We start from the raw sequence: 17,686 nt of genomic DNA, 5'->3' as shown, positions 1-17,686 counted from the left end.
GGTGTGTCTGGTGGTGTAGTACGTAAGTTGACCTGCGAACACTGAAACGCGAGGCTGCTGCTAATGCAGGTGTGTCTGGTGGTGTAGGTGGTAAGTTGACCCGGGAACACTGAAACGCGAGGCTGTTGCTAATGCTGGTGTAGGTTGTAAGTTGACCTGCGAACACTAAGACGTGAGGCTGCTGCTAATGCTGGTGTGTCTGGTGGTGTAGGGCGTAAGTTGACCTGCGAACACTGAAACGCGAGGCTACTGCTAATGCTGGTGTGTCTGGTGGTGTAGGACGTAAGTTGACCTGCGAACACTGAAATGCGAAGCTGCTGCTAATGCTGGTGTGTCTGGTGATGTAGTTTGTAAGTTGACCTGCGAACACTGAAACGCGAGGCTGCTGCTAATGCTGGTGTGTCTGGTGGTATAGAAGGTAAGTTGACCTGCGAACACTGAGACGCGAAGCTGCTGCTAATGCCAGTGTGTCTGGTGGGTAGGAAGTAAGTTGACCTGCGAACACTGAGGCGCGAGGCTGCTGCTAATGCAGGTGTGTCTGGTGGTGTAGAGGGTAAGTTGACCGTGAAAGTGTAGACAGTAGACTAACTAGGGAATAGGAGTTTCGCAAAGATTGGCTTCTTCATTTCGACAACCACTTTGCACAACAGTTTCTCTCGAGTTTACGACTACGTCCGCTACCTGATATCATCCACGTTTGTTCCTACTGCAGCGCACTCGTAGCTGAGGCTCATACGAATACCACTTACCGCACTAGTCTTTCTGATATCGGTACTTCTGCAGAAAACTGTTCGATTTGCAAATTGCTTCTTCAAGCATTTCAGCGGTTCCACGGTGCTCACGGAAATATACACATAGAGCGAACTCACTCAGCACTTCGAGTAAAAGAAGGCCCACGTCTTGTACGGTTTTGTTGGGATCCAGGTCCGTTCTTGAATATTCCTGCGTGCTAGAGAAAAGCAGTACTTACTGTATATATTGAAACAGAGAACTCGACTGGAATGCGACGCGATATCCCAATAGGCCTCCCAATTCTACCTGAGCGTGAAAGCCCTACGCAATTTGCACTCCTTCGCGCATGGCTTCGTCAGTGCGACAAGTTTCATAGTTGCCACAAGGGCCAAGATGCATCCAAAATAGCAATGCCGACAAGAGTCCTCTACGTTGGTAATCCAAAGGATTTAGATTACGCTTCAGACTTTATCCGTCTTGTATCTGTCTCAGAGATAGCCAAGCAGAAATATGTCGCATTATCTCACTGCTGGGGTGATCCATCAATTGAAGAGAAGAAAGTATACTGTACAACTCGGGATAATATTATTCAGCGGTCCAAAGGATTTAGTCTTTCTGAACTACCAAAGACTTTCCAAGACGCCGTTAAGGTGACCCGAGAGCTTGACATCTCCTATCTCTGGATTGACTCACTCTGCATCATCCAAGATGGAGATAATGGTAAAGATTGGGAATTGGAATCTGGGAAAATGGAAACTGTCTTTTCGCACGCTCACTGCGTAATTGCTGCAACTGCGGCAGTCAACTCTAAAGCAGGGTTCCTTAAGCGGGACGTAAGCACTGAGTATGTCTATGTTCAAGATGCTTCCGGCAAACAGTTCTATATCAGCACTGATATAGATGATTTTAACAATGATGTTGGCAATGCGCTACTTAACAAGCGAGCTTGGGTAATGCAGGAAGGGGTTCTGTCGCGACGTACTATCCATTTTAGTGCCAATCAGACATACTGGGAATGTGGCGAAGGGATTTACTGCGAGAACCTTACCCGGCTACGGAGGTAAGAGCTTAAAATCCTGTTGACAACATTTGTCTGACGAAAACATCTTGATTTATAGCCCTGTAACAAACAGGTACTTTATACTAGATCCAAATTTCCCGGATCGGCTCATTCGATCAGGCATGAGACGTACGCTAGACTGTATTGCTTTCCTTTTCCAGGATTACTCAATGCGGACTCTTACTGTCCCAACTGACCGATACGTTGCAATATCTGGTTTGGTGGTTCGTATGGAGGGTGCTTTAAATTGTCATAGCAGATATGGCATCTTCCAGAAGTACTTTCATAGGAATCTCCTTTGGCAGGCATCGAACAACAAGATGAAAGAGATTGCGTACGATTATTATGTGCCATCTTGGTCATGGATGGCATGTAGTGGAGGCATTCAGTTCATGGACATCACCCTAGGTGAAGTTGAGTGGAATGATCACCTCCTATTTGATGAGAAGTGCGAATGCGACCACGCCATAATCGCCGACCTATGGACATTTCAGAACTGTACAACAAGACTCTATGAGACACAGTGTACGGTCTTGGATTATAGTGGAGTAGAAAGAGGGAGGATGCAGTATGACGTTGAGGGAGGTCAAGATCTTCGCAAAGAACAATGTGTTCTTGTAGGAAGGAGAAGCAATAGGGGTATTCAAGAATTCTATATTCTAATTGTCAAGTCAACCGGTGTGGATGGCGAGTATAGAAGGATTGGTGTTGGATCGATACAAAGCGACTACGTCGTAAAACAGAGGATCGATATACGACTTGTGTGAACGACCTTACGCCAGGATTCATGGAGAAATGGGTACATGTACGCAATTGATATACCCTTTTAAGCAGAACTTACATGTACACTTTTTCTATCTATGTTGCTTGTCTTTATAGCAAGCGTACTATAATGACTAATGTTTTAGATAAACCTCAGTAGGACTGCTGATGCGAAGACTCTTTGATCCATATCCTCTTCAAGCAAAAAGGGCTCTGTGGTAATGTGACTAGGTACGTATAAGCACACAATTGATGCATAAGATACTTTAGTTCGCCACCACAAGCAGGGAGGAAGACCGAGCCGCAATAGCTACCCCCTTGTCATGACCGTCTAGAATGGATGGCACTGCGGAGAGATATACGGATTAATTAAGGATCATTTCCAGCGCTGGGGTCGGGTGAGTCCTTGTGCTGCTCCAAGTCAATCGTTAAATACGCGCGGAGTCATCTCGCGTTAGCTAGGATCAGTGTTCGCTTCCGCTAGAAGTACCAAATCGACATGGCGGCCGTGTATGAATTTGCCCACAACAGCGCGCACAAGGCTAATGATGACTTCTAAGTTTAGAGGGAGGGTTTGGGGCTAGTATAAGGCTATTTTATGAAAAGTAGGAGCAAGAAAGACTTACCATTAAAGCTGTAGGGGGGTAAGTCTATTACGCTACAAAAGAAGGCGCTGTATAAATCAGGCGCAGAGGTGACAGTGCAAACGTAACTTTTAGGAAAGTGTTGACTATAGGCATTTAGAATTGGCTCCAGTAGGTCATCCCTATAGAATTATAACAACTTTGTTGCGCGCATGGACTTTTCAGCTGCTGAAAGTCAAAGTAGCCCTTATTTGTCTCGCCACACAGGGTGTCTCGCTACGCAGGGGGCACGCGTTAGTTAGCTTAGTTATTTCGCCGCAGGCACTCCAACAATTCAACAACCACAACACCTCACGCTCGCGATACTCTCACCGAATACAAGGACCCCCCAAAACACAACCCATCCCTCCTGTCTAGCTCTTCATCTGATCCACCGCCACTATGTCCGAGCGAAAAGTCCTCACCAAATACTACCCTCCCGACTTCGACCCCTCCAAACTCGGCCGCAACCGCAGCAAATCCACCGGGCCTAAGAAACTCCAAACCGTCCGTCTGATGGCGCCCTTCTCTATGAAATGCACGCACTGTGGCGAGTTCATCTACAAAGGCCGAAAGTTCAACGCGCGTAAAGAAACCTCCGACGAGAAGTACTACAACATCGTCGTCTACCGCTTCTACATTCGGTGCACGAGATGTAGCGGAGAAATCACCTTCAAGACAGATCCGAAGAATATGGATTACGAGTGCGAGAAGGGCGCGAAACGGAATTTTGAGCCGTGGAGAGAGGCGAAGTTGGCTGAGGAGACGGAAGAGGAGAGACTGGACAGGCTTGAGAGAGAGGAGGCGGAGCACGATGCCATGAAGGAATTAGAAACAAAAGTGCTCGATGCGAAGACAGAGATGGCTATCGCGGATGCATTGGATGAGATTCGGTCACGGAATGCGAGGATCGAGAAGGCGGAGAAGGAGGGGACGAAGACGGATGTAGCCGACGTCGCGGATGTTGTGGACGACGAGCGGAAGAGGCAGGAAGAGGAGGATGCGGAGGCTGCTAGGAGGGCATTCGAGCGGAGGTCCTTGCTCGATCTTGGGGAAGAAATGATTGACGATGAGGAGTGGGAAGCCGCGCCACCAGCAGCAGCGCCAATACCGACATTCACAAAGCAGGTCAAGACGAAGAAGGATGCGAGCGCCGCTCTGGGCATCAAGAAGAAGCCCGTCCAGACCTCGACACCACCAGTCCCAGCTTTCACAGACCCACCAAAGCCCACCCCAGCGAAATCGGCTGTACTCCTCGACGGGTACGGCTCAGACAGTGACTGAAACCCACTCTTTGCATCCACTCCACCTTTATCGATCGTATAGAGCTTTCCATGCTCTGCCTTGAATGGATCCATGATGTGGTATAGCCTCCCGGACGTTTTAGAACCCTCTTCACGGCATCCACTCTCTGAAAAGAGCAACAATTTCAGAGAGTAGAATCTGGCGAAGCATGAACGGTGTTCGGGAATCTTACATTGACATAGCATCATCATATCAATCAGATGCTTCACTTTTCCTTCCCAGCACTGAACCCTTTCGAAACAATATTCTCCTGTCCTTCCTAGCCGAGTCTATCAGTCAAGGGCCTTTTTAGCTTCAGTGGGGAATTCCAGCACACGACCAATTTCGATTCTGCCTTCGCGTTCGAACTGACAGGAACATCAAACGCTTCGAAGCGTTGACGCAGCCAATCACAGCCCCTACCCTAAAATCCCAATCTAAAACCTCCGCATGTGACACAACACACAGGGTTAAACGCCTAAAGAGCCTCAACCTCCGCTTTTCTGCCCGGAAGCAAATATATTGCAATAACGACACCACCGGATTTTAGATTTCGCTCCTATAGGATAGATAGCTGCCAGCCTATGATGAAGCTCGGCAACCAGGTCCCATTTTCTTATTAAGTATGGACTTCAACGTCTCTCTTCTGTCTAAGCTCGATCAGCAATTTGTCAATTTCAAGTCCAATTGAGCTCGACTTGTTGTACTATTCCTTGCTTGCATGCCTCAGTGGCTAGCATTCCCGAAATTCTGAACAACATGCGGTCATCAATATCGCTGTTCTACGCTCCCCTCCTCGCTCTCTTCACGCCCACCTTCTCTACCCCAATCTACCAATCCCTAAACCTAACCTCCTACCTCCCCGCCACCAATACCGATGCCAACACCAACGCCCTCACCTCCCGTGCCGACCCCTCTCTAACCGGATACCTCGGCGCCTTCTTCCTAGGCGACAAACCCAGCATATACTTCTACCTCTCCAACGGCAACAACGCCCTCTCCTTTAAAGCCCTTAACAAAGGCAACCCCGTCATCACCGCCACAAAAGGCACCGGGGGTGTCCGCGATCCCGCTATTGTCCCCGGCGGTGGTAGCGAAGCTGGCAAGAAATGGTACATCATCGGCACTGACCTCAACATTGGGAAAACGACATGGGACGCCGCCCAACGCACAGGCAGTCGTGGGATATTCGTCTGGGAAAGCAACGACCTTGTGACCTGGGGTAACGAGAGGTTAGTCGTAGTGGAGGATGCAACAGCGGGGATGGTATGGGCGCCGGAAGCACTCTGGGATGAGGCGAAAGGCGAGTATTTCGTACATTGGGCGAGCAAATTCTATCCGACTAGTGATACGAAACACACGGGGAGTCCCAGTGCTATTAGGATCAGATATGCGTATACCAAGGATTTCAAGACGTTTTCCGCGCCCCAGGATTATATTAATAAGAGTCCAACGAATATCATCGACCTAGATATCCTGCCTATCGGCGGCTCGTCATATGCGCGGTTTATGAAAGACGAAACCGCAAAGACGGTATTCATGGAGCTCTCCTCAACTGGCCTCTTCGGCACATGGACACGTCCAGGTGGTGCGTCTGCGATTATCCAGTCGGGGGTGGAGGGCCCAGCGGCGTATTGGGATAATCAAGCTGCTGGGAAGGCGCATGTGTTGTTGGATTTTTATGGCAGTGACGGGTATAGGCCGTTTGAGACGACTGATGTGCAGAAGGGAAATGCGGGGTGGACGGCCAGTGATAGGGCGAATTTTCCGAAGAATTTGAGACATGGCGCCGTGTTGCCGGTGAATGCGGTGGTGGTGAGTGCGTTGGGGGCGAAGTATCCGTGAGGGATGATGAGATTGAGATGTGGGAGTACGGGGGGAAGGAAGTGCTGTGTGTGATGTAGATATTTGTACATAGGGAAATGACAATGCGGTGTGGGAAACTAAAGGGGTGTCTGAATGCCCCCGAAAGAACTAGTGTTAGTGTGTTCCGTAAATAGCTAGTGGCCATTAAATCTACAGCGGAAGGCGTTTCAAGATTTCATTCTTCTCTACTTGGTTTCTACCGGGTGGTAGGCTCTGCTGCGGCACGTAATAGCATATAATCTGAGGTATTTCGGAAAAGAAAACACAATATCGCCAGAAATATCAGATGGCTCTTAAGTCTTCCCACAGCATGCTCCATTCATAGTGTCCATTAGACTATAGTGTAACTAGTATCTTGCGTAAGAGCTTCCTTCTGCGAGAGACAATACTCACATTCTAGAAATCCGGTCGCCTAGTCGCTCCATCATTTACCATACCTTATATATTCTCCGTCCCAACATTTTCATTGATAAAAGGAGATAAAGAAAATATTGGGGGGTTAATATAAAAGGGTTAGATTATTAATTTGCTTGACTGGGTCTTCTCCCCCTAGGTCGCAGTCATATTCTCACATACCCAAACGCCACACTAATCTCTAATACTATAGCATTTATGTACGGGATCTCCTCGGGTACGGTCTTTTACCTCCACTTTATTGTCCTTGAGTAGTCAGGTTTTTTTGACAGGTATAGAATAGATAGTTCTGTAATAGGGTGATAGAAAACGGTGAGAAGAGGAGATTGGCAATAACTCCAGTTCAGTAGGAGGAGGAGTAGCCAGTTCAGCAGGAACGTAGCGTTGAGTTTGAGGGTAAATGCCAAATTCAGACAGAGGTAGGTGATTTAACATTATAGTCCTGGCTCCTACTCCTGTTCCAGCTCATCAGGCCTGGGTAGGTATTCAGATGGAGGTTGACGTGTTGAAAGCCGGTGTGTAATGTATACGACTATTCTGACCGTAGCTCCCAACGTGCTTGCTGCAGCAGAGACAAGAAAAGCCCGAGTCAAAGCAGTATTGTAGCCGATCAATAATGAGGGCGGGATTGGACTGGTGCTGTTCTTAAACGAAGTAGCTCCAGTCTTCAGGAGTGACGCCACTTCCGGTGCGCCTTTGAGGAGCTGTGTCTGGAGGACCACTTGCGCTGCTCCGATTGCGAGGGCGCCTCCACATACTTCGCTTCTTCGCACAGTCGATGGATTGTCCAATCGGTGCTCATTTTTGATGGTCTCCAAGAGCGCTGCTGTGCGCACCCCGAGGCTAGCCCCAAGACCAGCCCCAAGACCAAATAGAACCTGGTACCCTATTCGCTTGTCTTGGCCGCTGTCCACTCGAAGCGTGGATAATAGCCCAGATCCTACTGCCATAAGCACACAAGAATAGAAAAAGAGGACTTCCATGAACGATATCGTCCTTGGGATAATGTGACTGGTTCCTAGAATGGCCCCTACAGAGAGGGTTGCTATGGCAGGAAGGAACATTACACTTCCGTCAATAGTATTGCTTACTTGTAGAGCTTGGAGCCAAATCGCTGCGTACCGTCAATAATGTTGTTAACACGCGAAAACGAGGGTCGTTGACTTACGGAGGAGGTAAAGTAGAGGGTAAAACGAAGCCCCAAACGTGATATTTATACAGAGCAAGTGTAATTCGGCGGGACCAGCTTTCCAAGTGTAAAGGAAACGAAATGTAAGGTATATTCCAGCAAGAGCAAACAATGAGATCACTTTTGCGGCTCCCCAGCCATCCCGGATACCCCAATGCATAGCAAGAAGCAAGCAAATTGTGGGTAAAGAAGACAATATAGCCAACAAGTGTTGAATTTTCCAGAAGTTTGGCCATCGGCCTTGTACAACTCTTGAGTCTTCAAGCAGGGGAATCGCAAATATGGGTACAAGTAACATAAAGCCGGAAATAAGGTAGAAACACCAGCGCCATTTGAGGGAATCGGCAAGCGCGGCTCCAAAACTAGAACGACGTAAGCTCAGGATCTCCACTTAGGTTCATAGAGTGCCTACAACAATCCTCCAATCCGAGAGAGTTCGTATGACATGCCCATCAAGAAGTTACAGTGCTTTTCAAGTACAGGTGGCGGAACCGCGATTGCCAGAAGGTGAGAGATTCCGTTCAGACCCCCGGCCACTCCCACCCCAGAAATTAATCTGCCTACGATCAAGATAGTGGATGTTCGTGCAAACCCTGATACCATCCACCCGGCCACTAGAAACACCACACGCAATAGGAGGATCCATTTAGGCGAGAACCAAGTGTCCATTAAGTCAAAGATCGGCTCCATTGTGCTCGCCGCTAGTAGATTCGCAGAACAGTACCATCCAATATTACGTAGATCATCAAACTCATCTGATATCTTCGGGGCTATTGTAGGAACCATCGTGTTACCCTATCTGCCATTAACGGGTTTTTCGAATGGAGAGAGTAAGGGAGCTGACTTACTAGACCAAGGCAGGAAGCGAACACACACCTTGCAACAAGGACACCTATAAGCCGCAGGCCTCTTAAATTCAGAGATTTGGTATCTCTATTCCCGTCTCTATTCCCGTCTTTTCTCCCTCTGCCGTTTTTGTTGGAGGCGGCTGAGCATCAGTGGAAGAGACATGAGGCTTCTCTGCTTGAGCTCTAGGAAGTGAGGGGCTTACCACCGTGATTTCACCTTCTTGGTCATACTGTATCCTGGGAAGGTTCCTGACTGCAAGGTCGACTAAAGCTTTGCGGCCGTTCTTGGACACGAGTGATTGGATGCTTCGGATTATTTGATCGACTGGTAGCATATGAACGTATGCCTCGCACTCATATACCGCGATAATCATTCTAAGCAAGCTCCCGCCGCAGACAACCCAGGTACCAGACACGCTGATTTCTATGTGTGGTTAGCTAACAGAATGCCCCTCGTGTGCCATAGTGCTGGCTAGAAACTCCTTTGAATGTGGAGGGTCACCTACCAAAGGGGACTTGAGTTTGAATCTTTTTGGTATGAAAGACGCTCATTCTGTTCATAAATAATGCCGATCCATCAAGTAAATATCCCGGCCTAACATCGGCTGGTGAGCAGATCATGAGCACTTCTCCACCAGTAAAATCTGAGGAGATACTCTTAATAGTGCAAAATTCTGACTGGGGATTTCCCGGAGACTCGTAAAAATTGTACAGTACATCTCCCCTCCGGTCTAATTGTACGAGCGCAAAGTAACTCTCAGTCGTGCTGAAGTCGTAGTCTCCTAATCCGGACAAACTGGATCGGCTAGCGTAGTTCACAGGACCTAGAGCAGCCAATGACCACCTCGAAGACTCTTCGCTCCTCTGAGCTGTGTGGGGTTGCGTCTCAGAAACGTTGGTAAGTCGAGTTCCTCTTGGAAATTCCAAAGGAGGAGAATTGTTAGGACCAGATAGATCGGAGCTAGATGAAGAACTCGACTCTGATGCAGATAATTCGCTCACAGAGTCATCTCCGTACGAGATTGCATCGAAGATTGGATGAGCAGTGGTAAGTGCATATATCTCCCTGTCGACACGGATAAGACCCTCGATGATCCACGGACGTTCGGCAACCGCTTCTTCGCGCGAAGTACACCCCACCTGCATGCAACTTGCGGAGAATCCATGTGGCGAAAATTTGTCTGGAAGAAGTACGTAAACTTTCGCGGTACTATGAGCGACGGGTGAGGGTCCAGATTCTGTTTCTGGATTTGATTGGAGGCGCCCTGCAAATCTCGGTGCACGGAGATGGACTTCAACTCTTCCCTTAGTCAGTTCATCAAGATAGGCTAGTTCATTTATAGGCTTTTGGACTTTTTTCTTGCAAATTTGCTTCCACACCGAATTCAATATGATGGGCTTTAGCTGCACAGTCTCAGATTTATCATCGCTCTCCCCGGCCATACATAGTTCGGGCTCGATAACGGTGTCCTGTCGACGTATTGAACTCCGGAACGATTTAATGGCCTGCTGTAGGTCTGTGACTAAACGGTTCCGAACTTTGTGCCATTCCTCGTCCATTGAGGTTGGTGGCGGCATCTCCTGAGCTTTCCGATGAAAACGTTTCCATTATCTAGACAATATATGCTAGGGGAGTTTTTTGATATGTTGCTGAAGCAGCTATCTTCCGCTATATGGGTTTTTTTGTATGCGTATTGAGGGTAGTTGAGGATTCGAAGGAAGTGGGGAACTTTCTAGCCCGGCTAGGCCAGGGGTTGTGATCGAATCGGTATTATAGATTCGTGATGAGGTACCGAGTTCGGGGGGGTTTGAGGTAGTTAGATTGTGTAGAAGGATGTCAACATTGCTGAGAGATCGGGGGTCGCGTTCCTTAGTACTTTGCGGCTGGAGCTTACGACTCCGAGTCTTGATACCAAATACTTTCCGGACGCTGTTGGACGGGAAGACAATTTCGGACGGATTGAAACCTAAGATTGTTGCATTGGGTCGGTTGATGCTACTTGAACTTGGGCCACGAGTTCCTGCTTCTTGTCTTTGATCGGGCTCTCCGATGAAGACGGAAGTCGAGGTCGCTGAGACACTGCCTCAAGATTGGGTAATACGTTGTTAGGTGGAAGCACTCTGGATGGCTCGTGGCTTGGGGCGATTAGGTCAGGCTTCCGTAGATTATCAACAACGAACTCCTTTCGCAAGGCCCGAGTTCGGATCATTGAAGACATGGATGGCGCTAAAAAGGAGTGGTTTAAGAACCAACCTAATGAGAGAAAATGGAAAGATCTTTAAGTTTTCTTTATCTAATAAGGCCGAAAACGTGGTGTGAGGTGTGAAGTGCGAGGTGCGAGATGAAAGGTTTTCATCTTGAGCCTCGTCTCAAGGCTAGAATCAGCTGGAAACTACACAAAAAGCGTATCTAGTACAAATCGCAGCCTAAGTCCAAGACCCTCCCTATATTTCCTTAGTCTTTACTTTTAAAATCGAATATCTATCTTAACAGCATGGCTACACTCATCTCAAACTAGAAATTATCGAAAGACCAGCAGAGTCTCTTAACTTAGGAAAGGTATGAACTCGTTAGGACGATTTGGCTAGGTTCCTGCCTGGCTTTTAATGGCTTCGATGGACGCATGTTTGCCGTGTTCTTTTCATACCTCGAACATTCAGGCACCCAACTACGACAACGAGACCACCTGTTTGCTGTTGGAACAGTGAGTGATACTCCCAGGCTGGTCAAAACATTAAAGGACAGTGGTTCGCAGCTCCTATCAGAAGTTCTTCAAGCTCTATTCCAGCAGTTCTTAAATGTCGATCAGAAGGCTATGCGACGCTCATTAGAGCTTCCGTCCGAATATGGCTCAACATTAACGTTAATTCCTCTGCCATCGCGGTGGGGCCAACGTGTCCAGATGAAAAACCGCTCGATTGGCCGGTGGGTGTTTCACTAAACTAATTCGTTCAGAATCAGTTCATAAGTACCCTTGCAACACAAGGAGTCAAAGAAAGGTCGAAAGCGGAAGGAACTTTCACTGCTGCGTACCTTGTCAATGTCTGTGGTATGAATTTGGCTTGGACGAATCATCTCACGGATCATTTAATATTGGATTCCTAGCAGCAGATTTTGACAATATACGAGCATAAAATATGCTTGCTAAATCACCTGAAGACAGGCGCATGTCCAATACCCATGGACGTTCTGCATGACGCTCTCGATACACTCAACTTGCTTTTTCCTTTCGGAGATCTACCCACGAAAGAGGTGGTTGCTAAGGGGAAGCAACAGGCATTCTACGGCCTCGGCGGATGCTGTCAGGAGCGCAATTTGGACCTTGCCAGGTACCCGTACTGGAGGGAAAAGCTGGAGGCCTAGTGGAGTCCTTCCGGCGAAACCGCGGAATTGGAAACAGCTCGCGACCGACCGAAGGAACATGATGGAATGGGCTGCATTCTAGGTAACGGTCACGGTAGCTTTCCTGATGTTGGTCAGCATTCCGTGTAATATCGTCCAAGCAACGTATACAGTGAAGGGATACCAGGCAGGGTTGGCTCAGGGAGGAGAGAGAAGTCCAAATCCATGACGTCGGGACGAAGACTGATGATGTTCTATTCGGAAGTATGGGAGAGTCTTGGAGTGGCAAAGGTATGACGTCTGATGTGGGAAGAATAATCTGAGACACTAGGAGGACACTAGGAAAACACGTGATTTGTAAGTGCCCGGCCATCAGGTCATGAGAAAGGTGCCGTGCATCACATTAATCATGTTATTCTCACCAAAAGACAGATTTAGTTGGATCTCTAAACGGTCGTTTCAATTCGTTACTAGTTTCTATCATCCAAGCGTCGTTATGCGTGAAGCCTACGTAAGTCATGAATCGTGATATCTTAGTGCAAACCAAATTGTCCTCTGATTCTCGCCCCTTCTGTTCCCAAGTTGCCTTAATACGCAAAGGAGAATTGATGTAAATCCCCTCCAGTCCCTCATTTCGGTTCGTTACTAGTATACATCATCCATGTGTCGTTATGCGTGAAACGTGAGTCGTGACTCATCCATCCATGTTCAACCCATTTGTAGTCCGAAACATGACACCAAATCCCGTCCCGTTCGTTTCCGTTGCTCGCAGTGATACCGCACCATCAGCCATTTCCAAAAAAAAAAATTGGTACGCCTCCTTCTTTTACGTCGGGTATAGTTGTAACTAGATTGCAATCCACCAAAATGTACGCAATATATGTTAGAAACCCTTCGGAGAAAGTTTAGGCCATGTTGACTGGGGCTTTCCCTTTCCCCATGCCCGGATTTTGAGCCGACATGAGCATCTCTCTCAGTCTCGCTTCGGCTCTTGTCAATTCTGATGAAGAATCACCAGATTCCAGGTCTGGAGCACGGTGCCAAGGTATCCATGATGCTATTGACGACAACGTAGTTGACCGTGTACGTGGGTGAGGGATGCTAGTGGCGGAAGTATGTCGGCGGTGTAATGGCCCTGGTTTAGGATCTGCAAGCTCAGCGGGTGCTTCGGGATCATCCTCAGGCAGAACTTCTGTAATGGTAGACGAGATGTCGAGGGAGAGTTGCTTTGATGCTTGAGGAGCGGCGATGAGGGTGATAGAAGGGCGGGCTGATGCTGAAGAGGACGCATGGACAGCCCAGTGTGGGATATGCGGTTTCTCCTCTTCTTCTTGAGAAGCATCAGCCTTCCTCTTTCCACTTCCACCGCTAATGACGCTTTTGAGACTTCCATATGCTGACCGACTCCTCTTCGTCTTTCCGCCGCTACCTGCCACACTCCCTCGACTTTCCCCGGCCAGCCTCTCACTAGAGCTGCTGGCCTCGGGGACAGCCGTCAGCGTGTTCTCCCCTGCCGACCACCCTTGGCCAACTCTGGATATCCGACCCCTCCCTACAAGAGTCCCCATGCCCGAGGGCCAGCCAGGCCCTGCCCCGGTGATCTCTCCTTGTGGAGGAAGGTGTGCATCGTACTCGTCTGCCAGACTTAGTCTGCTCCTGGCGCAGATCTCTGCAATGGCATCAATTGCGTCTCGAATCTCCGGGTCAACTGCTCGGAGAATGGCCGAGAAGGAGAAGTCGTCTACCGATGGCAAGCCCTCACTCCTACCAGCCAGCCCTGCCGACAAGGCGGAGGGAGTCTGCGACGCATGGCCGGTCATGCTGGGGAACAAGCGAGGTGAAGTCAATGCAGATGACGGCCTCGAGCTGTGGCGGGAACCTGAGTATGTTCGCACAACAACCGGCTGGCTCGACAGCGTCGTCCGACTCGAAGTCGACTTTGCAGACTTGTTTTTGGCGTTCGACGAGGCGGCGGACTGGAATGCGGGCGCATTGAGGGCGCGCAGGGCGGCGGAATGTGTGGGCGGGAGCGTGTTCGTCAGCGTCGTTGTCGTACTCGGCAACGAGCCTGTACTTGTCGCAAGCTCAGGAGGGACTTGTATGTCAGGGAAGGGCGCGTGGGTGATGATGGACGGGATGGGTGTGTCGGGCTGCGGGTTGCGGTTGCTGCTAGTGTGAGGGCCAGTCGTGGGGGTGTTGCTCCCTCTCCAGAGCGTCGAGAGCGCCCCTAGCGAGACCGACTGCCTCGTGGTTGTTGCTGGTGTTAATGTGGGTGGGAGGATGGCTGCTGGAGTTGAGTCCGCGATGCCAGGTCCATGGTGGTGTGGAAGAGGGGCAGGAATTTGCGGCCTGTCTCCGGCGTTGACTTCTGGTGTTTCAGTCCTCCTGCTAGCTGATTTTGAAATTGGCGCAGACTCGGGCATTGTAGACATCGCTTTATTGGAGCTGCAGGTCAATGCATGCCCGCTATGCAATGTGGTCAAGTCGTGTGGGCGTGGGGATGCTGTGATCGAGGGGGGATGTGCTGGCGTGTGCAAATCTCACCTTGGCGAGAGCTGTTTGTCCTACCACAAACTGGTGACTTTTATCAGACATTTGTTCCACAGACAGCGGTCAGTGCACTTGACATATTGGAAGCGAGTCGTATCCTAGCTACTAGATTGGCGTCGGGTGCTATATTCGTTGCTTGCTATCGACAACGCTGCTCCCCGTTGCCCTTTGCACGAGACCATCACATTGGGTGACCCAAAAGCGACTCGCTAACGGCCTTCACATGAGTGGGTGCAGTAGTCTTTGATATTGATAGAGACATATATGTGTTGCATGTTTTGCTAGAATCGCGGTGTGGGTTACACAATAAACAGTGTCCACGTGTTGGTGCAGACGAACGGATGCACTTCAATCTGCGGATGACACGGAGAACATGTAGCCTGAAATGCACCGCTACCTAGTCACAGAGGAAAAACCAATGTCTGAGCCAGAGGCAACTCGTGGTACTGATCTGTTGGCATCTCCTTGCGCTTTTTGCTTGACTCTAAAAGCATCATTTACCCATGATGCCAGTCCGCCAGGCTGTTCTTCGAGTATCTGCATCTCTGCCTTCGTGTTCAACATGAGCATCGTTTGCAGTTCACTTCTCCAGGTTGGTTCTGGCCCATCCTCTCTGCATATTTCCCACTCAAGCATTCGATGCGCTTTCTTTCGGTCCCGTGAAGTCAATCTCATGAGCCCTTGGGCATCAACGTTTGCACTACAGTTCGTAACACGCCCGGTAACCGGAGTTCGGCTGAGTTGGTGACTCCTAACACCAAGCCAACTAAGTTGAGGTAAGGCGAGTGCGGGTGTATCGTTGGTTGCAACGTTCTCATGAGCAAGACGCATCGATCCGTATTTGTACGTAGACATGATGGCGAGTCCATCTGGATCGAAGTCTACAAGCGCAGACATCTGAATTGAAGGGAAGTGGTCTGCGAGGTACCGAAGGAACTGCCGTGCAGCAAGGTCGGGGTATCCTTTGGCCTAAATCGTATGAGCCAGTGCGGGCATTAGAGGGGAGCTTGTTGTACATACTGTAAGTAAGAGACTGCTCGAACCGAGATCCACCCACTCTGGTGAGCTGAGCAATGAGCGAAATGTTGCCTACAGGGTTTTTAGTAGGACTACGGTATCAAGACACGCCACGTACCTCTTTCTCGATGATAAGGATCCAATGAACACACGATAGATCTAGAATATCAACGTCACGGATCTTAGGAAGTAGTATGCCCTGAAAAACTAGTGAGATAGGTTCCTTGAAAGAGTTTGGTCCTCAAACCTCCTTCTCATCGAGCCCATGGAGTGTTGTACCATCTGCTCTGCGTATTGTGAAATGGCCAGCTACTAGGCTTTTAGCGGCGGCAACCTTGCGAGTTAGCAACCTTAGAAGGGCTTAATTAGGCCTGATGTAGAACATACGACGTTGAGGAGCGACCTAGTAACACCAAACGTGAAGGCTAGATCGTCCACATATCGGTCCACAACCGATTGCTTAACAAAGAGATCTGGATGTCGATAATATATGTCTCTGAACTCCGATTACCTCAGCGAACAATACAAAGTTGGCATACAACTCGCCGTTTAGATATAATGAGATTGTCAATGAGGGCACTGTGAACAAGCTCAATGATGCGTAAAAGCACAGCTGCGGCATCATCAGCGAGCGTCAGAGCGAGGTAGGTGAGCTTACTCACTAAATCTCCAAGCTTCTTGAGGGGTGTTTCCTGGGAAGGAAATCTCCCTTGTTTTTGATTCAGATGTTGCTACCATGCCTTTACCTGCTTCAAACACTCGTCCAGCCGCACTGGATCGGCTCTTCAAGGTAATTGACAACTGATCTCGGTTTCCCAAAAGCCCATCCACAATTTCCTCCAACATATGCTCAATGCGTGCAACGACCCAGTTCCTAATGAGCATTAGTCATGATAGTGGTCGCTCCACTTCCCAAACCAGCATTACCTGTCCTTCAATATATGGTGAACATCTCCCGGGCGTTGTCCAATAAGGTTTTTGTTGTTGTTACTCTCGCCGATATCATCTAGTATCAGTGTATCAGGATCTTCGTTTAGTATTGACGAAGTCTGAGTTGGGGTGGTCCGTAAGATCCAGGATGGCGGGTCAGAGTCGAATTTGGCCTCAAGGAGATCGTCATCCTGGTAAGTTTGCTCCCAGGTCTGGTCGAGTGAATCCTGCGACGATGGGAACCCGAAGAGCATCTCCTCAACGCCATCAGAATTCATACTAGTAACAAAAGGAGTGAAGGAGGCATAGCAGATCTTGCCCTGTTACTTCAACGATATGCCATTGCAGGCTAGGCCAAATTAGGCCCGAGGCGAGGAAGAGGAAGTCACGACTGGCTCGATGCAGGCAACGCCATGAAGGTGTGAAACAAGAGAAGGGGATTGCAGGGTAATTCAGATATAATGCAACTGAAAGGCGAGGTAGTACATCGAAGGTGAATTAAGCAGCGAGTTAATTCACTCGCTCTCTATATCTAGGGGAAGACACTATGGATAAGTGATCAGGTCTCTCTACATAACGTGGCTGCCCTCGAGGTTCCACATCAACACAACAATCTTCCGCTGCATCACCACCAATCTTACCGTCTCACTTGCGGAGACCACAGGTCGTTTCAGTTTAGTTGGTGCCATATGAGCAAAAGTAAGTACGTTCAGCATGGGGAATCGAGCATTTGAGCTGGAAGCCAAAACAGTGGGCTCAAGTTGTCTGGACTGATGAGTGTTCCTTCTCGACCGAAGGATATGGGAGGATATATCTCACCCGGTGTGCTTTAGGTTCAAGCAAACAAGAGGCAAATATTCTTAAAAGCGCAATCTACTTTGCCTTCCACTCGTTTCATTGAAACAAAGCCCCTAATCGGGTGTTTCTAGTCCATGGAAAAATAATGGAATCCTCATTCCGCATGACTGATGTGCGCTAACAATCCATGCATCTGGTGGCCATCTAGTGGAAGGAGAGAGGTCGTACTTACTAACATGAAATCGTCTCCATTCGCACCGTGGATGTGCA

At 48.9% G+C, this 17,686-nt stretch overlaps 8 protein-coding genes across 8 annotated transcripts; 4 read left to right on the top strand and 4 right to left on the bottom strand.

Annotated features, from left to right (window-relative positions):
• The first annotated feature begins 598 nt into the window (after positions 1 to 598).
• On the top strand, positions 599 to 2,585 carry BDR25DRAFT_266351 (HET-domain-containing protein). Its single transcript, XM_033686979.1, has 3 exons — positions 599 to 924; positions 988 to 1,792; positions 1,851 to 2,585. The coding sequence occupies exons 2-3, from the start codon at positions 1,002 to 1,004 to the stop codon at positions 2,557 to 2,559; spliced, it is 1,500 nt and encodes a 499-aa protein (XP_033544736.1). The 5' UTR covers positions 599 to 924; positions 988 to 1,001; the 3' UTR covers positions 2,560 to 2,585.
• An 897-nt stretch (positions 2,586 to 3,482) lies between these two features.
• Positions 3,483 to 4,841, top strand: BDR25DRAFT_60347 (DUF572-domain-containing protein). Its single transcript, XM_033698802.1, has one exon. It carries the CDS (start codon positions 3,580 to 3,582, stop codon positions 4,459 to 4,461), a length of 882 nt encoding a protein of 293 aa, XP_033544735.1. The 5' UTR covers positions 3,483 to 3,579; the 3' UTR covers positions 4,462 to 4,841.
• Positions 4,842 to 6,464, top strand: BDR25DRAFT_60348 (arabinosidase). The gene has a single exon (XM_033698803.1). The coding sequence runs from the start codon at positions 5,221 to 5,223 to the stop codon at positions 6,304 to 6,306; it is 1,086 nt and encodes a 361-aa protein (XP_033544734.1). The 5' UTR covers positions 4,842 to 5,220; the 3' UTR covers positions 6,307 to 6,464.
• Positions 6,465 to 7,190: 726 nt separating this feature from the next.
• Positions 7,191 to 8,716, bottom strand: BDR25DRAFT_358156 (uncharacterized protein; the record flags this gene model as incomplete). Its single annotated transcript, XM_033695898.1, has 4 exons — positions 7,191 to 7,855; positions 7,883 to 8,292; positions 8,343 to 8,523; positions 8,560 to 8,716. The coding sequence occupies 4 exons, from the start codon at positions 8,714 to 8,716 to the stop codon at positions 7,191 to 7,193; spliced, it is 1,413 nt and encodes a 470-aa protein (XP_033544733.1).
• Positions 8,717 to 8,846: 130 nt separating this feature from the next.
• Positions 8,847 to 10,997, bottom strand: BDR25DRAFT_358155 (uncharacterized protein; the record flags this gene model as incomplete). The annotated part of the gene is made up of 5 exons (XM_033695897.1): positions 8,847 to 9,195; positions 9,281 to 10,264; positions 10,303 to 10,447; positions 10,509 to 10,810; positions 10,837 to 10,997. The coding sequence occupies 5 exons, from the start codon at positions 10,995 to 10,997 to the stop codon at positions 8,847 to 8,849; spliced, it is 1,941 nt and encodes a 646-aa protein (XP_033544732.1).
• Positions 10,998 to 11,035: 38 nt separating this feature from the next.
• BDR25DRAFT_358154 (uncharacterized protein) lies at positions 11,036 to 11,884 on the top strand (the record flags this gene model as incomplete). Its single annotated transcript, XM_033695896.1, has 5 exons — positions 11,036 to 11,092; positions 11,128 to 11,184; positions 11,273 to 11,319; positions 11,354 to 11,708; positions 11,735 to 11,884. 5 exons carry the CDS (start codon positions 11,036 to 11,038, stop codon positions 11,882 to 11,884), a joined length of 666 nt encoding a protein of 221 aa, XP_033544731.1.
• A 693-nt stretch (positions 11,885 to 12,577) lies between these two features.
• Positions 12,578 to 14,625, bottom strand: BDR25DRAFT_305327 (uncharacterized protein). Its single transcript, XM_033690392.1, has one exon. The coding sequence runs from the start codon at positions 14,542 to 14,544 to the stop codon at positions 13,027 to 13,029; it is 1,518 nt and encodes a 505-aa protein (XP_033544730.1). The 5' UTR covers positions 14,545 to 14,625; the 3' UTR covers positions 12,578 to 13,026.
• Positions 14,626 to 14,989: 364 nt separating this feature from the next.
• BDR25DRAFT_291322 (DNA topoisomerase IV, alpha subunit) lies at positions 14,990 to 16,896 on the bottom strand (the record flags this gene model as incomplete). The annotated part of the gene is made up of 8 exons (XM_033688582.1): positions 14,990 to 15,640; positions 15,692 to 15,760; positions 15,807 to 15,887; positions 15,936 to 16,022; positions 16,076 to 16,189; positions 16,228 to 16,301; positions 16,351 to 16,562; positions 16,733 to 16,896. 8 exons carry the CDS (start codon positions 16,894 to 16,896, stop codon positions 15,065 to 15,067), a joined length of 1,377 nt encoding a protein of 458 aa, XP_033544729.1. The 3' UTR covers positions 14,990 to 15,064.
• Positions 16,897 to 17,686: the final 790 nt, after the last annotated feature.

Source organism: Lindgomyces ingoldianus (genome assembly GCF_010093535.1).
Source record: "Lindgomyces ingoldianus strain ATCC 200398 unplaced genomic scaffold BDR25scaffold_27, whole genome shotgun sequence".
NCBI lineage: Eukaryota > Fungi > Ascomycota > Dothideomycetes > Pleosporales > Lindgomycetaceae > Lindgomyces > Lindgomyces ingoldianus.
Note: the sequence above shows the minus strand (reverse complement) of the source record. Positions and strands in the feature narration are given on the sequence as shown.

Excerpts from the sequence above, each read along its gene's own strand:
- BDR25DRAFT_60347 (XM_033698802.1), top strand. The coding sequence starts at position 3,580 with ATGTCCGAGCGAAAAGTCCTCACCAAATACTACCCTCCCGACTTCGAC.
- BDR25DRAFT_305327 (XM_033690392.1), bottom strand. The coding sequence starts at position 14,544 with ATGCCCGAGTCTGCGCCAATTTCAAAATCAGCTAGCAGGAGGACTGAA.
- BDR25DRAFT_60348 (XM_033698803.1), top strand. The coding sequence starts at position 5,221 with ATGCGGTCATCAATATCGCTGTTCTACGCTCCCCTCCTCGCTCTCTTC.
- BDR25DRAFT_266351 (XM_033686979.1), top strand. The coding sequence starts at position 1,002 with ATGCGACGCGATATCCCAATAGGCCTCCCAATTCTACCTGAGCGTGAA. Across the intron at positions 1,793-1,850 it reads AACCTTACCCGGCTACGGAG|CCCTGTAACAAACAGGTACT; the intron begins GTAAGAGCTTAA and ends CTTGATTTATAG.